The sequence below is a fragment of the Pteronotus mesoamericanus genome, unplaced genomic scaffold (assembly GCF_021234165.1).
Source record: "Pteronotus mesoamericanus isolate MK-2021 breed Mesoamerican mustached bat unplaced genomic scaffold, CSHL_Meso_final contig_181, whole genome shotgun sequence".
Taxonomy (NCBI): Eukaryota; Metazoa; Chordata; class Mammalia; order Chiroptera; family Mormoopidae; genus Pteronotus; species Pteronotus mesoamericanus.
The window spans coordinates 6,894,322-6,905,724 of NW_026555077.1; the positions used below are offsets into that span (position 1 = coordinate 6,894,322).

The 11,403-nt window shown below is 36.8% G+C and overlaps 1 protein-coding gene across 1 annotated transcript; it reads left to right on the forward strand.

Moving 5' to 3' along the window:
* Positions 1 to 8,448: 8,448 nt before the first annotated feature.
* Positions 8,449 to 10,400, forward strand: LOC129065573 (RNA-binding protein EWS-like). Its single transcript, XM_054566827.1, is given in 5 exon segments — positions 8,449 to 8,617; positions 8,620 to 9,194; positions 9,196 to 9,323; positions 9,325 to 9,841; positions 9,843 to 10,400. Coding segments are annotated over 5 exon segments (1,920 nt in total). The 5' UTR covers positions 8,449 to 8,475.
* Positions 10,401 to 11,403: the final 1,003 nt, after the last annotated feature.

An 11,403-nucleotide genomic window follows, 5' to 3' on the forward strand; every position in this document is an offset into this window, starting at 1 on the left:
AAAAATCTGCATAGCATGTGATGCATAAGCAAGCACATTGTTGTGATGAAGCCGCCAATCACCAGTTGCCTATAACTGCGGTCCTCTGCAAATAGTTTCTATGGAGGAGTGTTCAAGCTTAATGCAAAATTTGATGCAGATTTGTTGCTCTACTCACTCAGTCATTTTGAATGCAATAGCCACACAGTACACCTGCTCAATCAATGACATCTGCCACACCTAACTGACTAGTACAGCAAAGTTGTCATTGTGCATGCACACATATCCCAGTTCACTCTCTTTGTCTGCCAGGTTACATCAATGTTATACAAACTGTTCTCCTTATATTAATAATGGATGGACTTTTTCTGGACAGACCTCGTACATGCAAGATAGAATTTAAAGCAAAGTAAAGCAGGATAAGATAGCAAAAATGTAATTAAAGGAACAGGTAAATGCTAAGGAGCTAACATTTCTATGTTTTTTTAAATATTGATGGTGAGGGTATAAGCTTATTTTATTGCTACTATTATTATTATTTACATATAAGTGGTATATACTCTTCTGAATGATATATTTTGCAATGATAGCATAATTCCTATTACATAGGAATCTAAAGTATATATTTATTGAATATTATGTCTCAGCAATATATTATTAATAAGTTAGATTATGGTTTCATAAATGCTTAAAACAATGAACCATTAGATTGCTAACACTGAGATCTAAATTTTGTAATAAAAAAATAACACATTTTCCCCTATTTGTTTTTCCCATTGCGAAGGTGATGGTAAGTTTTATTTTAAGAATTCACAGTTTTTAAAAGTTCTGCAAAAAACTGTTTTGAATGCTATGCAAATGCTAGTTTGGGAAATAGCTGTATATAGATTTGTGAATTAAAACTGATTTGCTCTTAGAAATAATCCTATAAAGTTGGACATTTTTCTTTTTATTTTAATGCATATGGTTTTTAATCTTAGAATAGCTTTAGCTGTACAAAACATATGTAGGTAGTACAGAAAATTCCCATATAACCACACACAATTTCTCCTGTTATTTAACATTGTGCTTTAGTAGAGTACATATGTCATAATTAATGAACTAATATTGCATAAAGTAAGTGCTTTATTCAGATTTCAATGGTTTTTACCTACTGTTGTTTTCTCTTTTCCAGGCTATCACACTACACTTACTTATCCCATCCCCTTAGTTTCCCCTAAGCTGTAACAGTTTCTCGGGCCTTCCTGGATTTGAATGTACTTAATAGTTTTGAATAGTAGTAGTGAGGTATTTTGTATAATGGTCCTCTATTGGAATTTGTCTGATGTTCTTCTCATTCTTGGGCAGAATTCATGTTTTGTTTGGAAGAAGACCATAAGAGTCATTCTTTTCAAGGGTGCGTACTATCAACATGATTTATCACTGTCGACATCAACCTTGATTTCCTAGGTGAGGTTTTGCAGGTCAGATCTTAGGTTTGTTCTGTTTGGTTTTTTTTTTTCCCTTTTAACGTATTTCCTTATATGAGTGGAAATCACTATGTAAAGCACCCACTTACAGAGTAGGGAGTCATTCTCTAGCTCATTGAGGACAGAGCATGTACATACATAATTTGGAACACTTCCGCAAAGCAGATTTGCTTATTCTCCATTTTAAAATTCAATTATATGTTTATCAGTGTTACCTCATAGTTATTTATTTTACACTTTAGATTATAATCTAACAGTACTTTAATTCTTTAATTGTTGCTCATTTTTTTCCCTCAGCTTTATATATTGGGAGTTCTTTCAGATATCTCTTCTGTCCCTTTTATATAATACCATTTTATTTTTGTTGAATATTTTCTTGATTCTTTTCTTTGGCACAAGATGTTCCAGTCACATTGTATTTCCTTCCCTGGTCCTAGAAGCAACTATTTTTCCAATAAGTTCTAGTTCCTTGTATTAAAGAATGGTATTAGAAACCACAATCTGAGTGTAAAATGTGCTCATTGATACTGGAGAGTTCTTATTTCTGGGAACTTCCAGCTGACAGAAAATACATGTGGGCATGCTAACATGTGCATATATAAATATTTATAAATATTTCAGTATGTTCCCATTTGTATCTACATTAAACTAAACATGAGTTCATACTAATTTCTCTGACTCTAATCTGTTAACATATGAAACAGTCTGGCCTTCCCTTCTTGTTCACCTGTAATCTCCACTCCAACAGTGATAAACCTAGCTCTCTTTATGCACTATCCATTTATTCATTTGTATAATTTCATACATCACTTAAAAAAAAACAAAACTAAATATGGATCATTTAGATAATGTAATCATGCAATTAGCCCTGGCTGGTACGGCTCAGTGGATTGAGCGCCAGCCTGAGAACCAAAGGATCACCTGTTTGATTCCCAGTCTAGGGTACATGCCTGGGTTGTGGGCTAGGTCCCCACAGAGGGCATGTGAGAGGCAGCCATGCATTGATGTTTCTTTCCCTCTCTTTCTCCCTTCCTTCTCTCTTTGTTCTTCAGAACAAAGAACAGACAATATAGTAAAAGAGCAGGGAGTTGCTGAAGGAACCCTATTCCTTTAAAAATAAATAAATAAATAAAATGTTTTAAAAATATAATCATGCAATTAATTGAAAATAAGCCTATAAGACACTGAGAGTTTCATGCCAAGACAACCTCAGTTACTTCTGTGCACTGTTTAATTTTCCTCCCTTTGAATTCTGAATTTTTATTTTTTTATTTTTACCTCCCTTCTCACTCTCTGTATGTTTTTGTCTCTCTTTGTCTCTCTCATATACATTTTGTAACTGCATTTAAATAAGAAATTTTAAAATTATAAATACTAAAAGACAATTACAAATTTAGAAAAATCATCTCATATCTGAACTTAGTCAGAAAAGTAGTAATTCATGTGGTTGCCAGGTGGCTTCTCCTAGAGTTCCACAAATTTGGGGCAATTTCTTCTACATATTTTCATTTTAGCTAACAATGTATAAAATAAAATCAATATTTATTATTTCATGGAAATACTAGTTTAAACAGACTTGAATTTTTATATATATCTTCCTACATCTAATATTTTTCACTCAGCTAAAAATCAAGTATAGATCTTTATTTAAAGCTCTGCTCAACATTAAAAATTTATCAATATAATATTTGAAAATTTATATAGTTTTGTAAGAAATTAAAAATAATTAACACATCAAAAATATTCATGAGTATTTATAAATTCTTTTAGACTAACCATTAACACTAGCCATTATTTTCATTCTGAAATATTTCTATATTTTGTATTTAACAAATTTTAACACAAGAGAAAACTAAAAATGAGATGAAGAGCAGTTCTGGTCCAAAAAAATTAAACTTGTACATCTTGGTAAATTTTTTTTCTGTAAAATAAGGTATTAATTTCTGCTCTGGAACTATAAATACAGAAATTAACTAAACTGCAAGAGAAATTACACTGTATAAAGAAAGATGTAAGCCGATGATTATGGATACCTCTTGTATTAAAGGTGTTTATCTCTTAAAAAGGCAAGTAATGGACTAAAATGGAGATGTTAACATACAGTTGAGTAGAACAGAGAAAAAGCAGTGAGTATATGTTTTTAAGTTGATCTTTTTAAATCAGATTTATTTGATTTTTGAAAAGCAGTTATTCAGACTGACTTGTGTATATCGACAGAAAGAGAAAGCAGCACGGAGAGCCCACCCCGACATGTTTTTGCTCTCCTGCTAACATCAGTGACGGTCAAACTTCTGTTGCTTCTGTAAAATAGGCTCAATAAACATGATTCAACTTCCTTTCTGGGGTCTTCAGAGAAAAAGTTAAACAGTGTAACAGAGATGTACTGGTTACTGTAAAGACTGATGTTTATGTGTTAAATTTTATCACTTTTGCTCTTAACTACAATAATTATGGCTCTCTACTCCACCTTTTCACTTTGCTAAATACTCATAAGTACATGTTAATAAAAATTTTTAAATATAAATTTTCTATTTGAAATAACCTTAGCAATAATTATTTTCAAATTTTTACATTTTTACAATTGAAAGCCAAGAGACCAAATTTGCATAGATCCAAATAGTGCTTTAGAGGCAGCCTATGAAAAGAAACTTGGACTTTCTAACATTTAATCTAGCATTGTTTTTACTTATATGAAGTTTTTAAACGTGAATCTTTACTACTTGGCATCTACTATGATCTGGGAAAACAGTAAACATGGTATAGAGATTCTTTTCTCTCATTAAACATGCAATCTACCATAAATAAAGCAAAATACCACTCATCAAAATATTTGAAAATTATAAGTTATTATTAAATAAAATATTCTGTGTTCTTTCACTTTGCCAAAGATATCTTCACATGTTTGAATTTAAAATTGCTGCATTTCTCAGAAGTTTAGCCATGAACACCACTATGTTAGGTTGAGTCAGCCCCTGGCCCTAGACCCCAGCTCTCAGCCTTCCAACCCACAAGTACCCAGAGCCTATCTACTCTCTAAAATGACCCTCCATCCCACACTACGATGTTTCTTCACTGAACACATGTGGACATCCCGACTATACTTTGAGTTTCATTCATACCCACACTTCCCTTTGACCATCCTTTGAGTTTACAGGCCTAACTTCAGGAGAAGAGAATGCGTCCTCATTTGATCAGGGAAACCAAGAGTATTAAGTGCCCAGAGTGTGGTGGGAGGACAAGAACATGGAAAACTGTAGGCAGGTCTCTTGTTAGAGAATAGCCCTATTCCTTTGCAGACTATATTCTTTGATGAAGCAAGCATCCACATTGGAGAGGCCAACACAAGAAAGTGAAGTTAGCCTATGGCAATACCTGGATGAGAATGGAGGCCTTCAGTCCAATAACCTGCATGAAACCAAAACATGCAAACCATCATGAGAGTTTGATGAGACCTTGCCCTTATGGACTCCTTGATTGCAGCCTTATGGGATACACTGAATCAGAGGATGCATTTAAGCCATACTCAGCAATTGATTACAAATACAGATGTGGTACGTTCAGAGGGAGTTGCTGAAGAACAAATATCTAAATGTGAGAGTAACGTGGGCAGTAGGCAGAGGGTAAGAGGATATTTGGAGTAAATGAGAAAACCTAAACTGCCTTGAAAAGACTTTTCTAGACTTGGAGGATGCTGCTGGTAAGGGTCAAAAGGAAGTGAGGAAAATTACATGCAGTTACATTGAAGTCTGTCTATATTTCAATTTGAATTAATGTTTTAAATATGAATGATTTTATAACATTATGCATTTGTAATTTTGAAATTACCAGTTTATTAAGTTATACAGGTCTTTTAACAGTTGAAATACTTTCTTATATAGTATCAAAAATCACATTTGTTAATATGACCACTGATCTCTTTAATATCAGGATGTGTCAAGTTAACAGTGGTAAATACAAAATTTTGCTTGAAAACTTGAATTTTATTGACATCAAATGTTATCAATTATTTTCCTTAACATGACAAGATGGCATTATTTTCCCTGATAAGTACAAATGTTTGATTAAGTATAGTTTGTGTGCCAGTTATTGTTGCAAGGAAAAGTGGTGTTCCATGGCAAAAGTGGCTAGCTCAAATCACCAATCACAAAAATCCACAAAAAAGCTTTTCATAGTGAGACCTATAGTGCTTTGGGATATGATAAAGCAAAGTGGTTTTGGGCTATATCACATTACATCACACAAAACTGCATGTGTCCAAGGACCAACATTTAATAAAATGTATATATGTGTATACATATATGTATTTACTTTTTATCACAATATTCTTAATTGAAATACATATGATTTCACTTGCATGTGAAATCTAAAAAACAGGAAAAAAAAATCAGTGAATGAAACAAAACAAAAACAAACTCAGAGATATAAGAACAGAGTCTTACTAGAGGGGAATGAAGTTGGGAGGAACGTGGAAACGGTAATGGGAATCAATTGCACAATGATGGGTGGTGACTACACTCAGAGCAGTAAACACTATGCTGTGTATACAAGCATTGAATTGCAATGTGCATACCTGAAATATATATACAATTTTATACCAATTGTACCACGATAAAAAGAAGATATGATTAAAATCAATAGCTAAAATTAAAAAAAAAAAAAACCTAGAAAATGTTTAATGAACTAAGAAAAGCAGAAAATGAAGGACAGTCAAATAAATATTATGCTAAATGTAAATATACTAACTGGTCTAATAAAATGATAGCAGCCTAAACCCTGAGAGGAAGTAATCCATCAAACAAAAAATAGGGAGATAAGGGAGAGCCAGAAAAAGAACTGAAAAAAGGAGACTAGTAGCATAGTAGCAGTGTGGGAGCAGAAGGCAAATAAAGTAGATGTTTTTAACAAAAAGGAAGTTATCTTGTCAAATGTTGCAGATCAGACAAGTCAGACAAAACAAATTATTAGTGGATTAATTTAACTGGATATTACTGGTAACATTAACAAGAGCTGTCTGGGTGGAATGATGAGAATGGAAGCCTGATTATAATAGCTCTAAGAGATAATCACAGAAGAGAAATAGAAAATATGTGTATAGTTCATTAATTTAAAGTAATTTACTTTAAGGAGAGCTGGAGAAAGAACACTGGATGTCCACAGAAGTAAATTTAAAAGTAGCAGAAATGAACAAGTAGAAGTTGATTTAAAAAAAAAATCCACATGTCCTCCTCAAACACAGTTGTTTTTTTTTAAATGAGTGACATGTTACAATTAAAATGTATTTCACTGATTGGAGGGGAATGTACTGAGAATAAAATTTCTGTTGTTTATGCTGAGAATATCTCTTTGCATCTTTGTATTTCGGTACTTTTCTGTCTCGCCATGCTACATTTAGTTTTCTCTTTCTCTTTTTCCTTATTGTTTTACTATATTGTCTGCTCATTACAAAGATAAATATCATTATAGTTTCATCTAAACAACAAAGTTTATTGTACACTTTTTTTTTACCATAATTTTAAACCAACTTCAATGGCGGCCCTTAAAACAAAATTTTAGCTAATAAATAAGAATGACAATGTAATAAGATTTTTTTTAACAGAGAGAGACGAAGATCTAGAAAATATGCCGAAATTTAAGTCAACCAAATTTACTAAAAGAAACAAAATATAGGTTTCCCCTGTGATCTAAAGTAGAACATTCCTAGGAAAGCTTTGGCAAGCCAAAATGACTTGGAGCAAAGAGTAAGCCCCATCTTTCTCAAAGTTCATATTAGGCCACTTCACTTAGACTTACATTAGTATCTGATTGTGATAATCAATGTAAGTTTTTTGCAAAAGTGAAGTCTCTTAATGTGAACTTTAAGAGAATGGGAATAACTGTATACCAAATGCTCATGTCTCATTTTATCAAAATTATAATCTAAATATACATATACATGTTAGTTATTACTTTAAATTATTTAAAATCAGTTGTTATTTTAAAGTGAATATTAAAAATAATACCATGTGTAGTTGGGGGTACAATTGACCATTTTTATATGACACCATTTTCTATTTATTGATCCTTGATTATAACTCTTCCGTTTCTCTAAAAACTATTTTTGCACAAACACAACTTTCTGTGTTCTATATGTGACCCAAGCGGCTCCTGTCAATATGAGGCGTGAAACTTCAGAGGTAGAAAAGAAGGTCAATTTGGATGTCAATGTTTTTCAATTAGCTAAGCTTCTGAACTGAACTTATCTCCCCAGGATTCATCTGCTTAGCCTTTACACTGGGTACAAGGGCTTTTTGGAATTTATTCACATCCTGAATCAACATGAAACTAAAATGAAAAAGAATTATTTTTCAAACCTAAAGACTGTGCCCCTTACTTCAATTTCCCTAACTACCAACCCATGACTTTAATTTAAAGCATAAAAATATTGTCTAGTGTGTATGCTCCTCTCGCATAACTACCCACTGCTTCAAAGATCTGCAGCCAGGCTATTTATCACACAATTGATGGAGTTTGATTCCCTCTGCTCTTCCCTGGCTAAGGATTACAAACAGTTAGCTAAAGAGATTTTCTGCTGACAAAAGTTTATTTTTAACTGAGCTAGTTTCTTAAAGAAAAATGACTTCTTAGAAATTTTTATTTTCTAAAGCTTGTATGAACCTATACACCAAAACAAAGCAATAATGTTTTCAAAGGCAAAAATGTACATTTTCGCTATAGCAACATTTCACTAGAGTGTTTTGCAATCTATTCTCCTATCACTGATGAATTTTTTATCTGGAAAAAGTCCCCCACTGTGAAAAATTTCTTAGAGAACACCCAATAATTATGTAAATGATTGCCATCTAAGCAGAACAGCAGGTTTTATCCCCTCTTTGAAAATGATTGAAGAAAGTTCACTGAATTAGATGCTTTACTTATAGTAAAGATCCGCATTTATATTCTGTCCAGAAATCTTAGTATGTACAATCCTGAGTGCTAATATAAGAAGAAGGTATCGGGACGTTGAGAGAATGAGAAGGAAGGAGAGAAAATGGCGTCCACGGATTACAGTACCTACAGCCAAGCTGCAGCCCAGCAGGGCTCCGGTGCTTACACCGCCCAGCCCACTCAAGGATATGCACAGACCACCCCGGCCTATGGGCAACAAAGTTACGGAACCTATGGACAGCCCACTGAGTAAGCTATTCCCAGGCTCAGACCACTGCTACCTATGGGCAGACAGCCTATGCAACTTCTTACGGACAGCCTCCCACAGGTTATACTGCTCCAACTGCCCCCCAGGCGTACAGTCAGCCTGTCCAGGGGTATGGCACTGGTGCTTACGATACCACCACTGCTACCGTCACTACCACCCAGGCCTCCTATGCAGCTCAGTCTGCTTATGGCACTCAGCCTGCTTACCCAGCTTATGGGCAACAGCCGGCACCCACAGCACCTGCACGACCACAGGATGGTAACAAACCCACTGAGACTAGTCAACCTCAATCTAGGACAGGGGGTTACAACCAGCCCAGCCTGGGATATGGACAGAGTAACTACAGTTATCCCCAGGTGCCTGGGAGCTACCCCATGCAGCCAGTCACAACACCACCATCCTGTCCTCTTACCAACTACTCCTCTACACAGCCGACTAGTTATGATCAGAGCAATTACTCTCAGCAGAACACCTATGGGCAGCCGAGCAGCTATGGACAGCAGAGTAGCTATGGTCAACAAAGCAGCTACGGGCAGCAGCCGCCTACTAGTTACCCACCCCCCCAAAACTGGATCCTACAGCCAGGCTCCAAGTTAATATAGCCAGCAGAGCAGCAGCTACGGGCAGCAGAGTTCATTCCGACAGGACCACCCCAGTAGCATGGGTGTTTATGGGCAGGAGTCGAGGATTTTCCGGACCAGGAGAGAACTGGAGCGTGAGTGGCCCTGATAACTGGGGCAGGAGGAGAGGGGGATTTGATGGTGGAGACGTGAGCAGAGGTGGGCGGGGACGAGGACGCGGTGGAATGGGCGGTGCTGGAGAGCGAGGTGGCTTCAATAAGCCTGGTAGACCCATGGATGAAGGACCGGATCTTGATCTAGGCCCACCTGTTGATCCAGATGAAAACTCTGACAACAGTGTAATTTATGTGCAAGGATTGAATGACAATGTGACTCTAGATGATCTGGCAGACTTCTTCAAGCAGTGCGGAGTTGTTAAGATGAACAAGAGAACCGGGCAACCCATGATCCATATCTGCTTGGACAAGGAAACAGGAAAGCCCAAAGGTGATGCTACAGTGTCCTATGAAGATCCATCAACTGCCAAGGCTGCAGTGGAGTGGTTTGATGGGAAAGATTTTCAAGGAATCGAACTTAGAGTTTCTCTCGCTCGCAAGAAGCCCCCAATGAACAGCATGCGAGGGGTGGATGCCGCCCCGAGAGGGCAAGGGGATGCCGCCGCCGCTCCGTGGAGGTCCAGGGGGCCCAGGAAGTCCTGGGGGACCCATGGGTCGCATGGAAGGCCGTGGAGGAGACAGAGGAGGCTTCCCCCTAAGAGGACCCCGGGGTTCCCGAGGAAACCCATCTGGAGGAGGAAATGTCCAGCATCGAGCGGGAGACTGGCAGTACCTCAATCCAGGGTGTGGAAACCAGAACTTTGCCTGGAGAACAGAATGCAACCAGTGTAAGGCCCCGAAGCCTGAAGGTTTCCTCCTGCCACCCTTTCCACCTCCGGGCAGTGACCGTGGCAGAGGTGGCCCTGGTGGCATGTTCAGAGGTGGCCGTGGTGGAGACAGAGGTGGCTTTTACGGCAGCCGGGGCATGGACCGAGGTGGCTTTGGCGGAGGAAGAGGAGGCGGCCCTGGGGACCTGCCTGGACCTTTGATGGAACAGATGGGAGGACGAAGAGGAGGGCGCGGAGGACCTGGGAAAATGGATAAAGGGGAGCGCCGTCAGGAACGCAGAAACCGGACCTACTAGATGCAGGACCCCGGAGAGCTGCATTGACTACCAGATTTATTTTTTAAGCCAGAAAATGTTTTAAATTTTAATTCCATATTTATAATGTTGGTCACAACATTATGATTATTCCTTGTCTGTACTTTAGTATTTTTCACTATTTGTGAAGAAACATTAAAACAAGTGAAATGGTAGTGCGCTGAGTTTTTTTTTTGTTTGTTTGTTTTTTCTCCTCTTAAAGGTGGTTGTTTAACTAAGACTAAACAATGGGAACCCCTTGTGAGCATGCTCAGTATCATTGTGGAGAACCAAGAGGGCCTCTAACTAACTGTAACAATGTTCCTGGTTGTGATGGGGGTTTTTTTAAAAATAAAATTCCAAATGTTTATAAACAAAAAAAAGAAGAAGAAGAAGGTATCAGGGTTCAGATGAAACACTTTAGAGAAAAATGACCCTGACTGTTCCTAAACAGTGAAATATTTCTTATCATAATTAACACTATGTCATTTGTTGTGTGGTAGATGGATATCTTGTACAGTAATAACAGTTAAATATTTATTTATAATTTTTATTTGATGTGTGGAGACATTTTCTCAGAGAGTAAATGTTATTTTTTATCTGTTGAGAAGTGTTGCATTTATTTTCTAAATTATTTGATCTTTCTACGGAGGTTGTGTCATCTCTTTCAAATTATTTTTTAATAGATGAATTACAGTTTCATGAATCAGCCATTTGTAAAATTTTCCATAGGCCCAGGGTTAATAAAATCCAGACTTGGTGTGCAGCCTCATTTCTTCTGCTCGAAAATGGACCCAGTAGAGGGAGCCAAACTCTGTGGATTGTTGATAGCTCCAAACAGCTTGATAAGGGCCAGACACAAGCAGTGTCTGACAAAGGTCTATACCAGAGTCTTTGCAGATCAACTTAATACATTGGAACAAATACAAACAAGCAGCCAAAATTGGATGACAAAGAAACAGACCCCAAATGAAAGAACAAGAGAATTCTCCAAAAGAAGAACTAG